At 34.2% G+C, this 14285-nt stretch overlaps 1 protein-coding gene across 3 annotated transcripts; it reads right to left on the bottom strand.

Annotated features, from left to right (window-relative positions):
- Nucleotides 1–5414: 5414 nt before the first annotated feature.
- LOC103712265 (cytochrome P450 714C2-like) lies at nucleotides 5415–11437 on the bottom strand. 3 transcript variants are annotated; one of them, XM_088719677.2, is made up of 6 exons: nucleotides 10921–11437; nucleotides 10394–10437; nucleotides 10211–10318; nucleotides 9001–9248; nucleotides 7082–7445; nucleotides 5415–6022 (listed from the first exon to the last, which is right to left on the bottom strand). In XM_088719677.2, exons 1-6 carry the CDS (start codon nucleotides 11210–11212, stop codon nucleotides 5597–5599), a joined length of 1482 nt encoding a protein of 493 aa, XP_088575803.2. In that variant the 5' UTR covers nucleotides 11213–11437; the 3' UTR covers nucleotides 5415–5596. The 3 variants fall into 3 exon arrangements, with proteins under 3 accessions (XP_088575803.2, XP_008796964.4, XP_038989736.3); XM_008798742.5 differs by having other exon boundaries at nucleotides 10211–10437; XM_039133808.3 differs by having other exon boundaries at nucleotides 5415–6005; nucleotides 10211–10437; nucleotides 10921–11425.
- Nucleotides 11438–14285: the final 2848 nt, after the last annotated feature.

Here is a 14285-nt window from a genome sequence, read left to right as displayed (position 1 = left end):
GTTTATTTTGAAAAGGCTGTTTTAATAATTTTCCAAAGCCCCCCGTTTGTGTTATAATATTAGGCTATTCGATGACGGCCTTCCTTTATAATAGGAATAGTAGTGAAAAAAATATTATTATTATTATTATGGCTATGATTATTGACTTCTAGGTATAAATAACAATTTTGATGGCATCCTCGTCAGATTAACAGGCTGTGCTCAATCCCATTAAATCTGTGCCGTAGTGTTTTCTAGTCCATATAAATTATGAGTCGGATTCGTTCTAATATCGTTTGTAACAATTCAGAAACTCATCCCAAATGGTTAGTCGGAAGATATTATTTGGATTCTTTTGATCTTGTATAGGTACTCAAAATCTATCTAACAAATAATCGATATGGAACTAAATATAAGTCTGCATAGGTTTTTACAATCAAGCTCTGATGGGCCACGTAACGGCCGGCATTGCATGAACCTTGGTACCAAGATGGCTGATGCTGAACTTAGGACGGAATTTTTGTTTGGTTTTAGAGCTAAGCATTGCTGGGAGTCTGGCGTTAGTCGCGTAAAAAGTTTTATCATCCCGTGTGACGTGTGGATTAATATGATTCATTAGAATCGACAGGATTCATTGTTTGAAAGCGAATTGACATGGAACATAAGCATATATTTTAGATAGGGATTGTCATATCAGCCGTACATAGATATCAAGGACCTTACGACATGACAAACAATCTAATCACCTCCCCTTACAGAGGGAGACGCAGGTTGTCTCCCTTTTGATCTAACAATCATGGACCAACGGTGGTTTAATGATCACATCCCTTGACGTCAAAGAATCTTGGTGGGACCAATCCATTGCACAATTTACCCCTAGAAGGACATGTACGTAAGCTACAGCTTTCATTTTTGTAGCCGTCTACCATAGCACCTAATCGTTCATGAAATAACCTTTCATCTACAAAAGCTAGTAACCAGGGCAGGGCGATTGTAAATAAGCTCTGAATCTCCTCAGGTTGTAGCTTATATATATATATATAGACACAGAGAGAGAGAGGATTGGTTTGGAATGCTTGCATTAGCATGGTCATGCCAGCTAGTAAACACCCATAAAGTGAGCCTGATGGGTAGAAAGTTGTCACATCCTGACTTGGATTAATATGTAAGATGGAGATTTTGAATTCTAAAGACTATAGAACCTGGACCATGGAAAACTAAAATGGATGCTGCATGATGTGACATTGAGAAAGAGTTAGCTAGTTGCTTGGAGTTTTAATGAAATTCCAATCAAAGAGCTATAAACAATGCTTAAGGTGGTGTAGAACCAATATAATAGAAGAATGGTAGATTGGAATTCTCACTATAAATATCTATCTTTTTAATTTTATTTTATGTCTTTAATTTGAGAAGTTTCTTCTTCTTCTTTTTTTTTTTTTTTTTTTTTAAGGAGAGCGGAGGGGTAAAATACCCCCCTTAACTTATTGAGCGTAAGCAAAGAAGGAAAAAAGATGTATCATCCTAGATCAAGGAAATAGTCTTTAAAGAGATTACAATGAGAACATGGCTATCAGAAACTCTAGCCCAACAAAAACACGCCAAGCCTCAAAGGAGTTGTCTTCTTCTTTAGGATTACTCTAGAATTGTGCTCCTTCCATAATGCGAATACACAGCTAGTACTAACTGTGTACAAGCAAGAAACAGAGTCAAATTAGAACCAGATTAGTCTGGAAGGAAAGTAATCCCAAAGAAGCACCAGCCAACATCAGCTCTACCAAAATAGGAGAGGAGCTTTCTATGACAATTTTTCTTTTATAACTCAAAAAACTTTCTGTAGCTGGACTCCAATTATGGAAGAACTTGCTTCTTGAATTCTTTCCCCTAATTATAGCCTCCGAAACAATATTCTTTGCTTTTAAATTTTATTCCTAATCATGCTCTATATGTATATTCTTGTATGGAAAAGTAATTGGAAAACCTATTTTCATGGAAAAATTAGCTTTCCATTTGTTTGTTTCAATTGAAAAATCAATAAATTTGGTAAGCTTATTTTTGCTTCTTTAATTTTTTAGTGGATTAATCTTGTTTTGAACTTTTCTATTTATTTCCTTGCTATCAAATAAGAGACGGTGGCTACTGGCACGACATCAAGAGACTGCTAGTTCTTATCCTCTTGTAGAGGATTATTGATGTACGGCTGCTATTTTTCGTTCTCTTGAGATGGCATATGTTTATAAAAAAATCAACAATGAAGCTGATAGGGTGGCGGCTTATGTGGCTAATAACATTTGGACTACATTGACTAACTCTGGGATCGTTGCTTCTAGCTTGCTTCTGGATGATCTATACTTTGACTCTTATTGAGTAACTCTGTGAACAATTTTGTCAAGGAAACATAAATATGAGATGAAATAAACAGAGACAGGCAAATCTTTCTTTACAGACAGGGTACAAGGGAAAAAAAAGGGAGGAACATAAGAGGAAACAAAATCAAAAGGAAGGAATAATGTAAAAATAAATGATTGTTCTATAGCAAGACCCCATTTCTTTTCAAACTTCAGTGAAATAACATGACATGATCCAATTCCCATTAAAGCCAGTAGTTCATCTAAGAACCTGGGGATAATTTAGGGAGGGTGAAAAGGCCATGTCCCCCTTTACATACCCTTTTCAGCCTATAATGCAGGTCAGCATTGGGTGGTCCTCCCTGACAGACCTCCAATACTTGCATCACGGTCATGAGTTTGCCATTCTTTGTGTGAATACAGAGGCATCAAGCACCATGTAGCAGTGATTGCAGTTGAATCGCGCCCTGCAAAGTAGTTGTTCTTGCAATTATCAACAATGAAGTCATCGCTCGGGCCACGATAGCCATTGTTGACAAGAGGCATTTCTGATGATGGATTGTATTAGATCCCTTGTGGATGAAGTAGGTGAGAGCTGCATTTGTCCCTTAGTTATTGTAACAATATAAGGGTTCATTCAAAAAAACTAGTAAGAAGATGTTATTTAATTTTTTTTGACCTGTATAATTATACAAGATCTATATAATATGTAGCCCATATAGGACTCAACACATGTCCGCACGGGTCCTCACATGATCCTCCATTTAAGCATTAACATTTTCACCAGGCTAAGAATACAAATCCATTTAAATTCAATTACAAGTACTATAGACCCTATCATGACTACCATAATTAACTTGTGGTCATTCTAAATAGACCCATGTTGCAGTGTTCTCTGGTCCATATAGTTTATAGATCAGATTTGCTCTAATACTATTTCTAATAATCTAAGACCTTACTCAAAAAGAAGGTGTTATTTGGATTTTTCTGTGAACAGAAATGAGTTTAAATCTCATGTTTGATTTCATCGAAAGAATGAAATGAACTCTGTTGACCTAATTCCATCTAATACAATATCGGATATATGGGTAAATCTTAGATGCTTATATAGAAAACAATTGCGTTAAACTTGGATGAAAAAAAAGGTTCCCAAAATGTAGAAAATTAGGTGGAGTTTTAGCAAAACAAATGACTCACATTAATATGTAGTGCGTGAAACACACATTCTCACGTACAATATTCTTTCCTCCATTTAATGAAAGGAAACAGAGTTGAGGAATGGTTGGCCGGTGATGATGTTCCCAGTGCCTTCTCTTCTGGTCGTCTTCTCTTTCAAGGAGACTCCTCGTCTCCACTATGTTCCCTTAGAGAAAGGAAGGCCGAGGGCCTTTTATGCCGTGGCTCCTCCGCTTCTCTTGTTCTTTTCCGGCCCTCCAGAGAATGTTATACGTAGAACAGAGCCAAGCCCACCAGTGTGGAAACAAGGAGCAGAAGCAGGAGCTCCCTGGAGGCTCCTTCCATCTCCTCTCTTCACTCCTCTTTCTGGTTCTGCTTGAGCTTACTTTTGTATTGGAATGGTGTACCATCCCTGGCATTAAATTGGTGCATTGGGTTCATATTTCTCTTACTTGTAAATAAATGAAAGCAGGAACTTTCCATCTTTTCGCTATAAATTTACTCAAACTATTAGGTGTATGTACAATAAACGTAAACTTCAGAAGAACTTTTGTAATTTACTTAAAAATATATTAGGCCTCCTCAGCGTCGAGGAAATGGAATGCAACACCAAAGAACAAGAGTCTCCCTTTAAGAATAAGATATTGTCGTCAGGATTCAAGCTTCCTATTTCACAGCAAAAGCAGAGCACGTAACCCCACAAAATTCGGGTACAAACCACCAAACCCACCTGTGTGTAAACCAAAGAAAGATCTACATACAATGCAACGTGAACAGTGTGTACTAGTCCACCCAACCTCCAAAAATGGAATCCAAAATTATTCACAAACAGCCATCTCTGAAGGCGGACCAAGTGCCAAAACATGGGAGCCCACATCATAGTGATCAACCTGAAGAACTAGCTGTTGCTATCATACCCAAGGTCAGTAGAACAGAAGATGAGATCAGTACCTAGGCCCTTTTACTTGGAAAAGCTACTCCAGCCCAAGATGCAGTCAAAAAATGAGTTACGAGGTATATCCACCTACCTTGCCTCCTTGCCATGGAAAATGTCTTGGAATATTTTGTTGCACTATTCTTCTTCGTAATTTAGGATGCATGAGTCGTGCATGTATTAGCTATTCAGGAGATGCGTTGAGATGGGATTGGCTTGGATGAATTCACCCTTGCGAACATTTTGAATGAGTTTACCATTATGCAGGGCATTGAAAAATCTGTAGGAAGGCTGCTTTCAGTTTTCCAAGCTGGCTACGAGCCAGATGTTGGAAGCACTTCCTGTCTTTCATATTCAATCAGATTTTGGAGCTTTGAAGTTTAACTTAGGCTCATGAGTTGTGTCTCTGAGCCTTTCAGGCCACCCTGGCTCATTCGGTGAATCTCACTGAATCTCTTGTGATAGAAATCCTGATTTAGCAAGCATCCTTTCATAATGCATTAATGATCAATTCTTGATGAAGAGTGCAGTTTGGGTCCTCTACAGAGGGGAAATTAAATTCCCACTTTGGCCTTCTTACCATATATAGCAGAGTTTGAGATTTGTAAATAAAATCATATGTTCAGTGATGTACTGAAAAATCTTTCAGAGAACCATATTCAGATCTTAAAATTTGCTGGCTTGAAATGGTTAAAGACCTATCGTTTCTGCAAATAAAAGCACAGCAATGACGGAAGGTCCGTAATTCATCAAGCAGCAAAATATTACTCGAGTGACACTGATCTCCAATTACCTTAGCTTAATCAAAGTTATAAAGTTTGCTTACAGTACAACAACAACCACTTATATCTGCCATGCTATGCGTCAACTGAATAAATGAAAAACTTTCCAAGTAAATATGAATGATACTTTAGGCCCAAGTTTTGGGTTATGCATGTGACAAATGATACTAAATTTTGTTACAAGAAACACAAGCTTGCTTTAGCTATATAAATCAGCAATTTACCTTTTCTTTTCAGTAAGCTAAATAGTTGACTATTCCTATCAACTCAGTTGATTATCAAATCAAGACCAAAATGTTCATGAAATCTATACCCGAAATCATCAGCGAAACAGGCTCGTTAAAGAGTCATGACCTTCGAACACCATACCATTATGACAGTTACAACTTCTTTACAATAAGTGGTACACCAAACTCAGGCTCTACAGTCAATCTAAATGCTGGGGAATGGATATATTTCGGTGATGGAGAGAAGCTAAACTTTGACAGAAGAAGAGAGAGGACAATCTTCAGTTCTAGCATAGCAAAGTTCTGACCTGCACACGTGCGAATCCCGATACCAAATGGTATGTATGCATGAGCAGATTTGCAAGCACTGCTGATGCCATGCGCAAACCTCTCGGGGTTGAACTCATCAGCATCGGGTCCCCAGAACTCTGGGTCATGGTGCAGGACTGATATCAGGACTGATAGAGTGATGCCTTTTGGAATATAGATGCCTCCAAGCTTCATGTCTTGAAAAGCCTCTCGTGCCAGAAGCGCTGCCGGAGGATAGAGGCGAAGAGTCTCTCTGATCACCATAGTCAACTGCATTTTCAGTGACAATTCTAGTTTGCATGAGAAGAAAAACCATCAAACAATGGATCTTTTTGTACTTTAACAACAGTAAGCGGTGTCTATGGATTTTCTGAACAATGAATTCATTGATTTATTCATGAAATAATTTTATAAACAGTTCTATCATGGGAATAAATTTCACATTAATAGAACTCAACGAGCTTATCATTTTTCAAGGATTACACTCAGAATCAAGGAATAATAAAAGTTAATATAAGGATTTCTATTTGTCAATATGACATTTTATTTCATTCTCGTACATGATGCTAATCTTTGGTTGCCACAATTGTGATACTCCCCCCATGTCCTAAGTGCATGCAACTTCAACTTTGTGTTTGGGTGCTACTGTGTCATATCTATAGATTGGGGTCAGCTAAATGCACATCCCTTCTTAATATTCACATCAAAATTTGAAATAAATGGAGATAAGATAGATCTTTCTTTATGAAGAGAGTAAATAAAGAGGAAGAGGGGAAAAAATTAAGACAATAAACTTCCGAGAGGGATGAGCCATGTAAAGATAAATGGTTGATTTAAAGAGTCATTACTTCTAGACTAAAAAGGTGGCTCGATGTACGAGACTCCTACCACTATGGGGTCTAGAGAGAGCCGGATGTATGCAATCTTACTTGCACGTGCGGAGTGGTTATTTTTTGCATTTTAAACCCATGACACTCAGATCATACAGGAGCAGCTTTACCATTATGCCAAGGCTCGCCCTCTCATTATTTCTAGACTACTAAAACAAAGAAAAAGCTATAACTCTTTTTGCAAATTTACCTTCATGTATCAAGGAACACATGTTTAGAAGCAAAGCAACTAAGCATACATAACAAAAAATTCTTAGATGAGGTCTAGTTACGTATGAAAATTAATATCATCTCCAAAAAATGAGCATATCAACCAAACTAACATTAGTCATAGTGACCTATAAGAAAGTGCTGCAGTAAATTTTGGACTAAAGATTACCATCCCTTTTCCAGGAGATGGGTGGCTGCATGATTTACAACTATACCCCCATTTGCTTACCATTTTTAACCCATGAAGCATGTCAGCATCTGGTAATCTTCCCTGACAGACCTCCAACACTTCAGCACGAGCACGAGCTTGCCATTCTGGATGTGAAGCAAGAAGCATTAAGCACCATGTTGCAGTGATAGCAGTCGTCTCATGCCCTGCAAAGTAGATGTTCTTGCAGTTATCGATGATGAATTCATCGATAGTGTTGGGCTTGGCATGGATGGCACTGGCACCGTCGATGATGGATTGCAAGAGATCCTTCTTTGATGAACCCTGCGAGCCTTCTCTACGTTCATTTGCTATATTTAGGATCAATGACCTGATCTCTCGGTCTAATCTCCATATGTTTCTATTGTTCTTTGTAGGTAAGAATCTGGAGAAAACCATTGTTGTTTCTTTTGTGAATGAAGTTGACAAACGACATATTTTCATTTTTCTCAATTGTTTGGTTTTGGAATTAACAATGCAAAAAATTAATGCTGGACCAATCAAATTGAAAGCCTGCAAATTTATCATGATGTACCATCACTAGAAAAATCAATAAGGGAAAATGCATATGTTCTGGAGGTCTCCTTCCTATGCCTTAAGGGAGCATAAAATGGATGGTAAAACTAGTGTCAGTGTCTTAATACATAAATCAAATAGCATAAATTAAGAACTCACAATGTCGAATCATTATTAACGCATCATAAAAGATGTATTAGAAAAATCCGATATGTTGGAAAATTTTATAATATATTATCATCAAATATTGTTTAGAACTGTTTATTTTGCATTTCCTTGATGCATAAGCAGAAAGCTTCCAAACATATATGATCTTCATTTTTACAGATTTAAATATTTGTAAACCATGATCAGTAGTGTGAATCTTTAATTTTGAGGAATGTCATTAACTTTGTTAAATGCATGGTCAAATATTTGACTCTTCAGAAAAACAGGTAAAATTTGCAATTAAGAAATTTTTTTTTGGCTTGTCATACCATCATTTTTAACTGCTTTCTTATAGAAAAAAACCAAAAAAATATCATGCTCCTTGTTGCATCCCAGATGTTAAAACCACCAATACGACACTCGTAGAAATGTGAAATATGATTGGGAAAAGAAATTCAAACTTGGCAATCTTCTGCTACTTAGGTCACCTTACGCAAATATTTTTACAGAGTGTTTTGTTTTTGATAGAGAAGATGTTTAATAAATGATGTATTCAAATACCCAAAACTATCGAAAAGTTAATATGTTCCATTCCTTTATTTTGATAGAGCATATGCTTTTGTCCTTAGGTGTCCTCATATTAAGGCCATTAAGAATTTGTCTAGTGTTTAATGGAAGCCATATATTGCTATTTTTTAGTGGGTGGGCTAGACAAGGAGTAATGTTTATTGTAATCATAGTGGGTAGGATGGGACAAAAGATGCTTCGTCCCTCCCTATTAATAAAGAAAGATTTGTTTCCAAAGATAGCTGTAAAAATTCTCCACTTGACATTAACACAACCTCCTACCCACTAAACAAACCGGGGAGAGGGGGTCTGTTCTGCTAAACAAATAATTGAAGTCATCTCTGCCAAATGCAACTGTCCTGGACCACATCAAGTTCAAAATATTCTCTGTTAAATGATAGAGCTATCATTACTATCTGATGTTGGTTATTAGCAATTTAATATGCATATATTTTAGCGATAAGAGTAAGAAATCTGAATAAACTCAGATAAGCTTGGTGGTGAGTTGTTGGAGAACTCACTCACATGACAGAATTCTACGATGGTCCTTAGCAAAAACGTATTCCCAAGGGAAGAAGGAAACAATGATCAATAGAGATTGCAGTGATAAAATTGGCTTATTAAAAATCTATTAGGAACTATTTCAAGACTGTTAAGTCTCAGCATGCTTAAGCATTTAAAAATAAGTTTAACAGAAGGGTCCAAATTACCTTAAGCCAGGAATCCCGATAAGTATGCTTGACTTTGACAATGCCTTCTGAAGTTGCCTAAGTCTAGAAAATATTTCTTCACCTTTAGCATAGCTACTTCCGAAAGAAGCTCTGGAGATTACATCTGCTGAAAAGCTTCTTAAATCTTCATCCACTACAATTTCTCTAGTGCCTCCCTCACTCTCAAGCAGGCTGTCCCATGACTCCAAAAATGGAATTGTGGCCTCCACAATTAAGTCCACCATGTGCTGCAAATATGTGCACTCTACATTGTGATGACATATATGTGGTTTAAAAATTGTTAGAGCTCGGGAAGAAAGATGACCCGGGGGGGGGGGGGGATTCATAGCTAGTCATCGCAGTTGTTCTCTCACAATCAATTTCATATTAAACTTCTGCTTGTCCACATCTCATATTACATTTATAATACATGAATACATGAGTTTCATATGGCTCTTGTGTGGGGGTTGACATTGTTGCTAACCAGAGTTGGAATCTGTCAACATAAAGGACTGAAGACATATCTATACTAGCAATATGAAAAGGGATTACAAGCATACAGCTGTAGTAAATAAACAAAATGTAAGTGATTTTTGTGACACTATTCATGAAATGGTTGGTTAATAGGACTTTATAAGGTTTTGAGAAAGAGCGCAAGCGTTTATATGTGCCCACCACTTAGAGGCTGGGAGCAGCAGGACATGGAGTGTAAACAAGAGGGGATCAAAGGAAAAACTGAATTTGCGCTGCTCACAGTATATATTTGCACAGTGAATCGAAGATAGTGCACATCTCATGGATAAGGTTTGGCACCATTATTTACCAATCCCTACTTTGAATGTCTGACATTATCATAGCCAACCAATATAATATACTATAAGCATAACAAGGTAATAGCTTATGAGAAAAATTTCAAACTAATTTTCCAAACAATTTAGTGGTTTTCTTAACATGTTCAATTTTATCAGGAATCCGCCGCTCTTCTAAGTTCCCAAAGCAAACAAGAACCTCACAATGCCTTGGCACATGATCAATTAGCAGTGTATGTCTAAAAGCCCAAAAATTCAGCTTCAGTACCATGCCACAGTATCTAAAGTCAGGGCTTAAAGAAGTAGGTTAACCTTGGCTCCAAATTACCCAAAGTTTTGTGAGCATGAACTGTGCAAAAACACATATAAGGTTTGAAAATACCAATAAGAGCTGAACTTACCTTAACCTTGTCCATGAAGAACTCTGGTGCTATAATTTTCCTCTGGTGAGCCCAAACAGCGCCATTTGATGCTAAAATGCCCCGACCAAAAAGAGCTCCACGTTCTTTCTGCATGTATGAAGGCCTCCCTAAATCTAAAGACTTGCAGAGGCTTATCTCCTTCACGAGATCAGGGTGACTTACATGCAATAGTTGTATGCTTCCCGTTGAGTACATAAATATTGGACCTACCAATTCCAAACTTCTTATTCAGGCAAGATTTGAAAAGCAAATAGCAGTGACTAAGGAGCTGCCTGAGTTTTCCACAGTGTTATAAAAGAATGCAACAAAGAAACACTATAGGATCATTTCAACCTCTTAGTGGAATGAATAGCATGATCTTATTCCATTTGTACTCAAGATAAACGATGAAATTACACAGATATTATTTTTTATTCCAGGAAAAACAACAAATCTAATGGATCATTTACTTAAAAATAAAGAGATATCTTTTATAGAAGATGATCTAATGGGTTATTCCCCTAATCATAACATCTAATTTTCCCTTGCTAAATCTTCCAAATAGAAAAGTAGAACCAGAATTCTTGAAAAAAAAACTTAATTATTTCTTTTTTAGAAAGATACATACTTGAGCAAATCAAAAGATACCATGCAATTTTTAGCCAAAAAAAAGAGATATCATGCAATTTATTTCAAGTTTTTCACCATACCATATTCCTTCCTCCACGTAATGAAGTAAGGAAACAGAGCAGAGGTATAACTGGCTGATACATGCCGACTGCCACCCTTTTGGGTCTCCTTCTCCTCCTTGACGATCCTCCTCATATCTAATATGTTCCCGTAGAGGAGGGAAGGGGAAGGACCCTTTATCCCTTGGCTCCTCAGTTTGTTTCTGATCTTTTCTGGCCTTAGCCAGAGGATGTTAGAGAGGTAGAACACAGCGAAGCTCACAAATCCTGCAACAAAGAATGGGAGCAAAGTGTCCCACTGAGCACCTTCCATCTTCTTCCTCTCCTTTTTCCTCCTCAGCTCTTTATGTTCTCTCTGATCTATAAGCTTTATATACCCGACAATGGGGGTGCAGGGCTATACAAGCGAAAGGCTCTATTCTGCACGGTTGGGAGCAGATGAAGGAAGCAAGGGAATCTCATATCTCTGATCCATAACCTTTGGGTGGAGGCGAGAGGGTTACCTGACTCCAAAATCTATTATTTTTTAATTTTTTTAGTTGTATTCATATCTGTAACGTATGATACATTTATTTTAGAAAAAATATTATAATACGTGCATTGTCTTTTGCAGAGTTCCATTATAAAAAAATAAAAAAAATAAAAAAATGTGAAAAAATAAAAATTATTTATAATATTAAAAAATAGATTTTATTGGAAATATAAATATAATACTGGCATTCAACACATATCAATGAAATTTATTTTATTAAATTAAAATTTTATGTATTCTATTGAAGAGGTAAATAAAATACTAGCATTTAATATGTTCAAGATTTTTTTTTAAGAATTCCGTTCCAAAATAGATTATAAAAAAAACAAAAAAGTATATAGATATGTCAAATAAAAAATTATTTATAATATTAAAATTTTATATATTTTATTGAAAACATGGATAAAATACTGGCCTTCAACAAATGTTTTGTGTAGAGTTCGGTTGCAAATTGGATGGTGAAGAAAAAAAGAAGTTATGTGGATAAGTCTGAATCAATAAAAATATTTTATTAAATTAAAATTATATATATATTCTATTAAAGAGGTAAATATAATACTAGCATTCAACACATATTTTATGTAGAGTTCGTTGCAAATTAGATTATGAAGGGACAAAAGAAAGATTGTCTAAATAAGTCTGAATCAATAAAATTTATTTTATAAAATTCAAATGTTATATATTTTATTAAATAGGTAAATATTGTACTAGCATTTGATATGCTCAATGTTTTTTTTAGAGTTCCGTTGCAAAATAAATTATGAGAGGACATAAAAAAGTTATCTAAATAAGTCTGAATAAATAAAATTAATTTTATAGAATTAAAATTTTATATATTTCATTGAAGAGATAAATATAAAGGATAAACATATGTATTTAATATATACTAAATTCTATAATTGTTTGAAAGGGATGGGTTAATGCATGATACATCTATTTTAGTAAAAAAAAACTGTCGTAATCATTATCTGTAATAATACTAGCATTTAATACGAGCATTGTCTTTCGTAGGGTTTCATTGCAAAATAGATTATAAAAAGACAAAAAAATATCCAGATAAATATAAAAAATAAAACTTATTTATAATATTAAAATTTTATATATTTTGTTGAAAACATAAATAAATTACTGGCATTCAACAAACGTTTTATGTAGAGTTCGGTTGCAAATTAGATTGTGAAGGAAAAAAATTATGTGGATAAGTCTGAATCAATAAAATTTATTTTATTAAATTAAAATTTTATATATTATATTGAAGAGCTAAATATAATACTAGCATTCAACATATATTTTATATAGAGTTCCGTTGCAAATTAGATTGTGAAGGGACAAAAAAGGGTGATCTAAATAAGTCTGAATCAATAAAATTTATTTTATAGAATTCAAATTTTATATATTCTATTGAATAGGTAAATATAGTACTAGCATTTGATATGTTCAATGTTTTTTTTAGAGTTCCATTGCAAAATAAATTATGAAAGGACATAAAAAAGTTATCTCATAAGTCTGAATAAATAAAATTAATTTTACAGAATTAAAATTTTATATATTTCATTGAAGAGATAAATATAAAGGATAAACATATGTATTTAATATATTCTAAATTCTATAATTGTTTGAAAGGGATGGGTTAATGTATGATCCATCTATTTCAGTAAAAAAAAACGTCGTAATAATTATCAGTAATAATACTAGCATTTAATATGAGCATTGTCTTTCATAAGGTTCCGTTGCAAAATAGATTATAAAGGACAAAAAAATATCTAAATAAATATAAAAAAATAAATTTATTTATAATATTAAAATTTTATATATTTTATTGAAAATATAAATAAAATACTGGCATTCAACAAATGTTTTATGTAGAGTTCGATTGTAAATTAGATTGTGAAGAAAAAAAAATTATGTGGATAAGTTTGAATCAATAAAATTTATTTTATTAAATTAAAATTTTATATATTATATTGAAGAGCTAAATATAATACTAGCATTCAACATATATTTTATATAGAGTTCCTTTGCAAATTAGATTGTGAAGGGACAAAAAAAGGGTGATCTAAATAAGTCTGAATCAATAAAATTTATTTTATAGAATTCAAATTTTATATATTCTATTGAAGAGGTAAATATAGTACTAACATTTAATATGTCCAATGTTTTTTTTAGAGTTCCATTGCAAAATAAATTATGAAAGGACATAAAAAAGTTATCTAAATAAGTTTGAATAAATAAAATTAATTTTACGGAATTAAAATTTTATATATTTCATTGAAGAGATAAATATAAAGGATAAATATATGTATTTAATATATACTAAATTCTATAATTGTTTGAAAGAGATGGTTGTCTTTTGTTTCATTGTTTAAGTTAGTTTTATTAAAATAGTTATCCATATATCCAAGAAAGGACGAGCTTATTCTCCGCTTTTGGCATTTAATTTAAGTAGAAGGAGATAAAGGAGAGATAATAGAGTATATTTACGCAAGATCTATTTGAATATTTTTACAGAATTAAACTAAAAATTTTGTAGAAATTGAATCCATTAGATCATCCATTTTGTATTTTCTAATAGCCTATCCAAATCCAGCTCAGATTCGAGGCTTTGGACTACAAAACAAATACGATCTATGGAGATTTTTTTTCTTCCCATAGAATTTAGATTAGGTGGTATTTAGTTGATACAGGGCCATATTTAAATGGACAGTCCAATTGACAAATCCTAAAGGATTTTTAGCCCAATCCTGTAGAAATATCTAAACACGCCCTTAGTTAGGTAGTGCCTTTGGAGTGACACGAGGATATCGAGGTGGTAATGTTGAAGAAACTTACCTTTTAAAATTTCAAATTCAAAGGT

The sequence above is a fragment of the Phoenix dactylifera genome, chromosome 4 (genome assembly GCF_051530095.1).
Source record: "Phoenix dactylifera cultivar Ajwa chromosome 4, Ajwa_hap1_PhDact_Kaust_v1.1, whole genome shotgun sequence".
Lineage (NCBI taxonomy): Eukaryota > Viridiplantae > Streptophyta > Magnoliopsida > Arecales > Arecaceae > Phoenix > Phoenix dactylifera.
The sequence above is the reverse complement of the archived record's forward strand: the minus strand, read 5'-3'. Positions and strand labels throughout refer to the sequence as shown.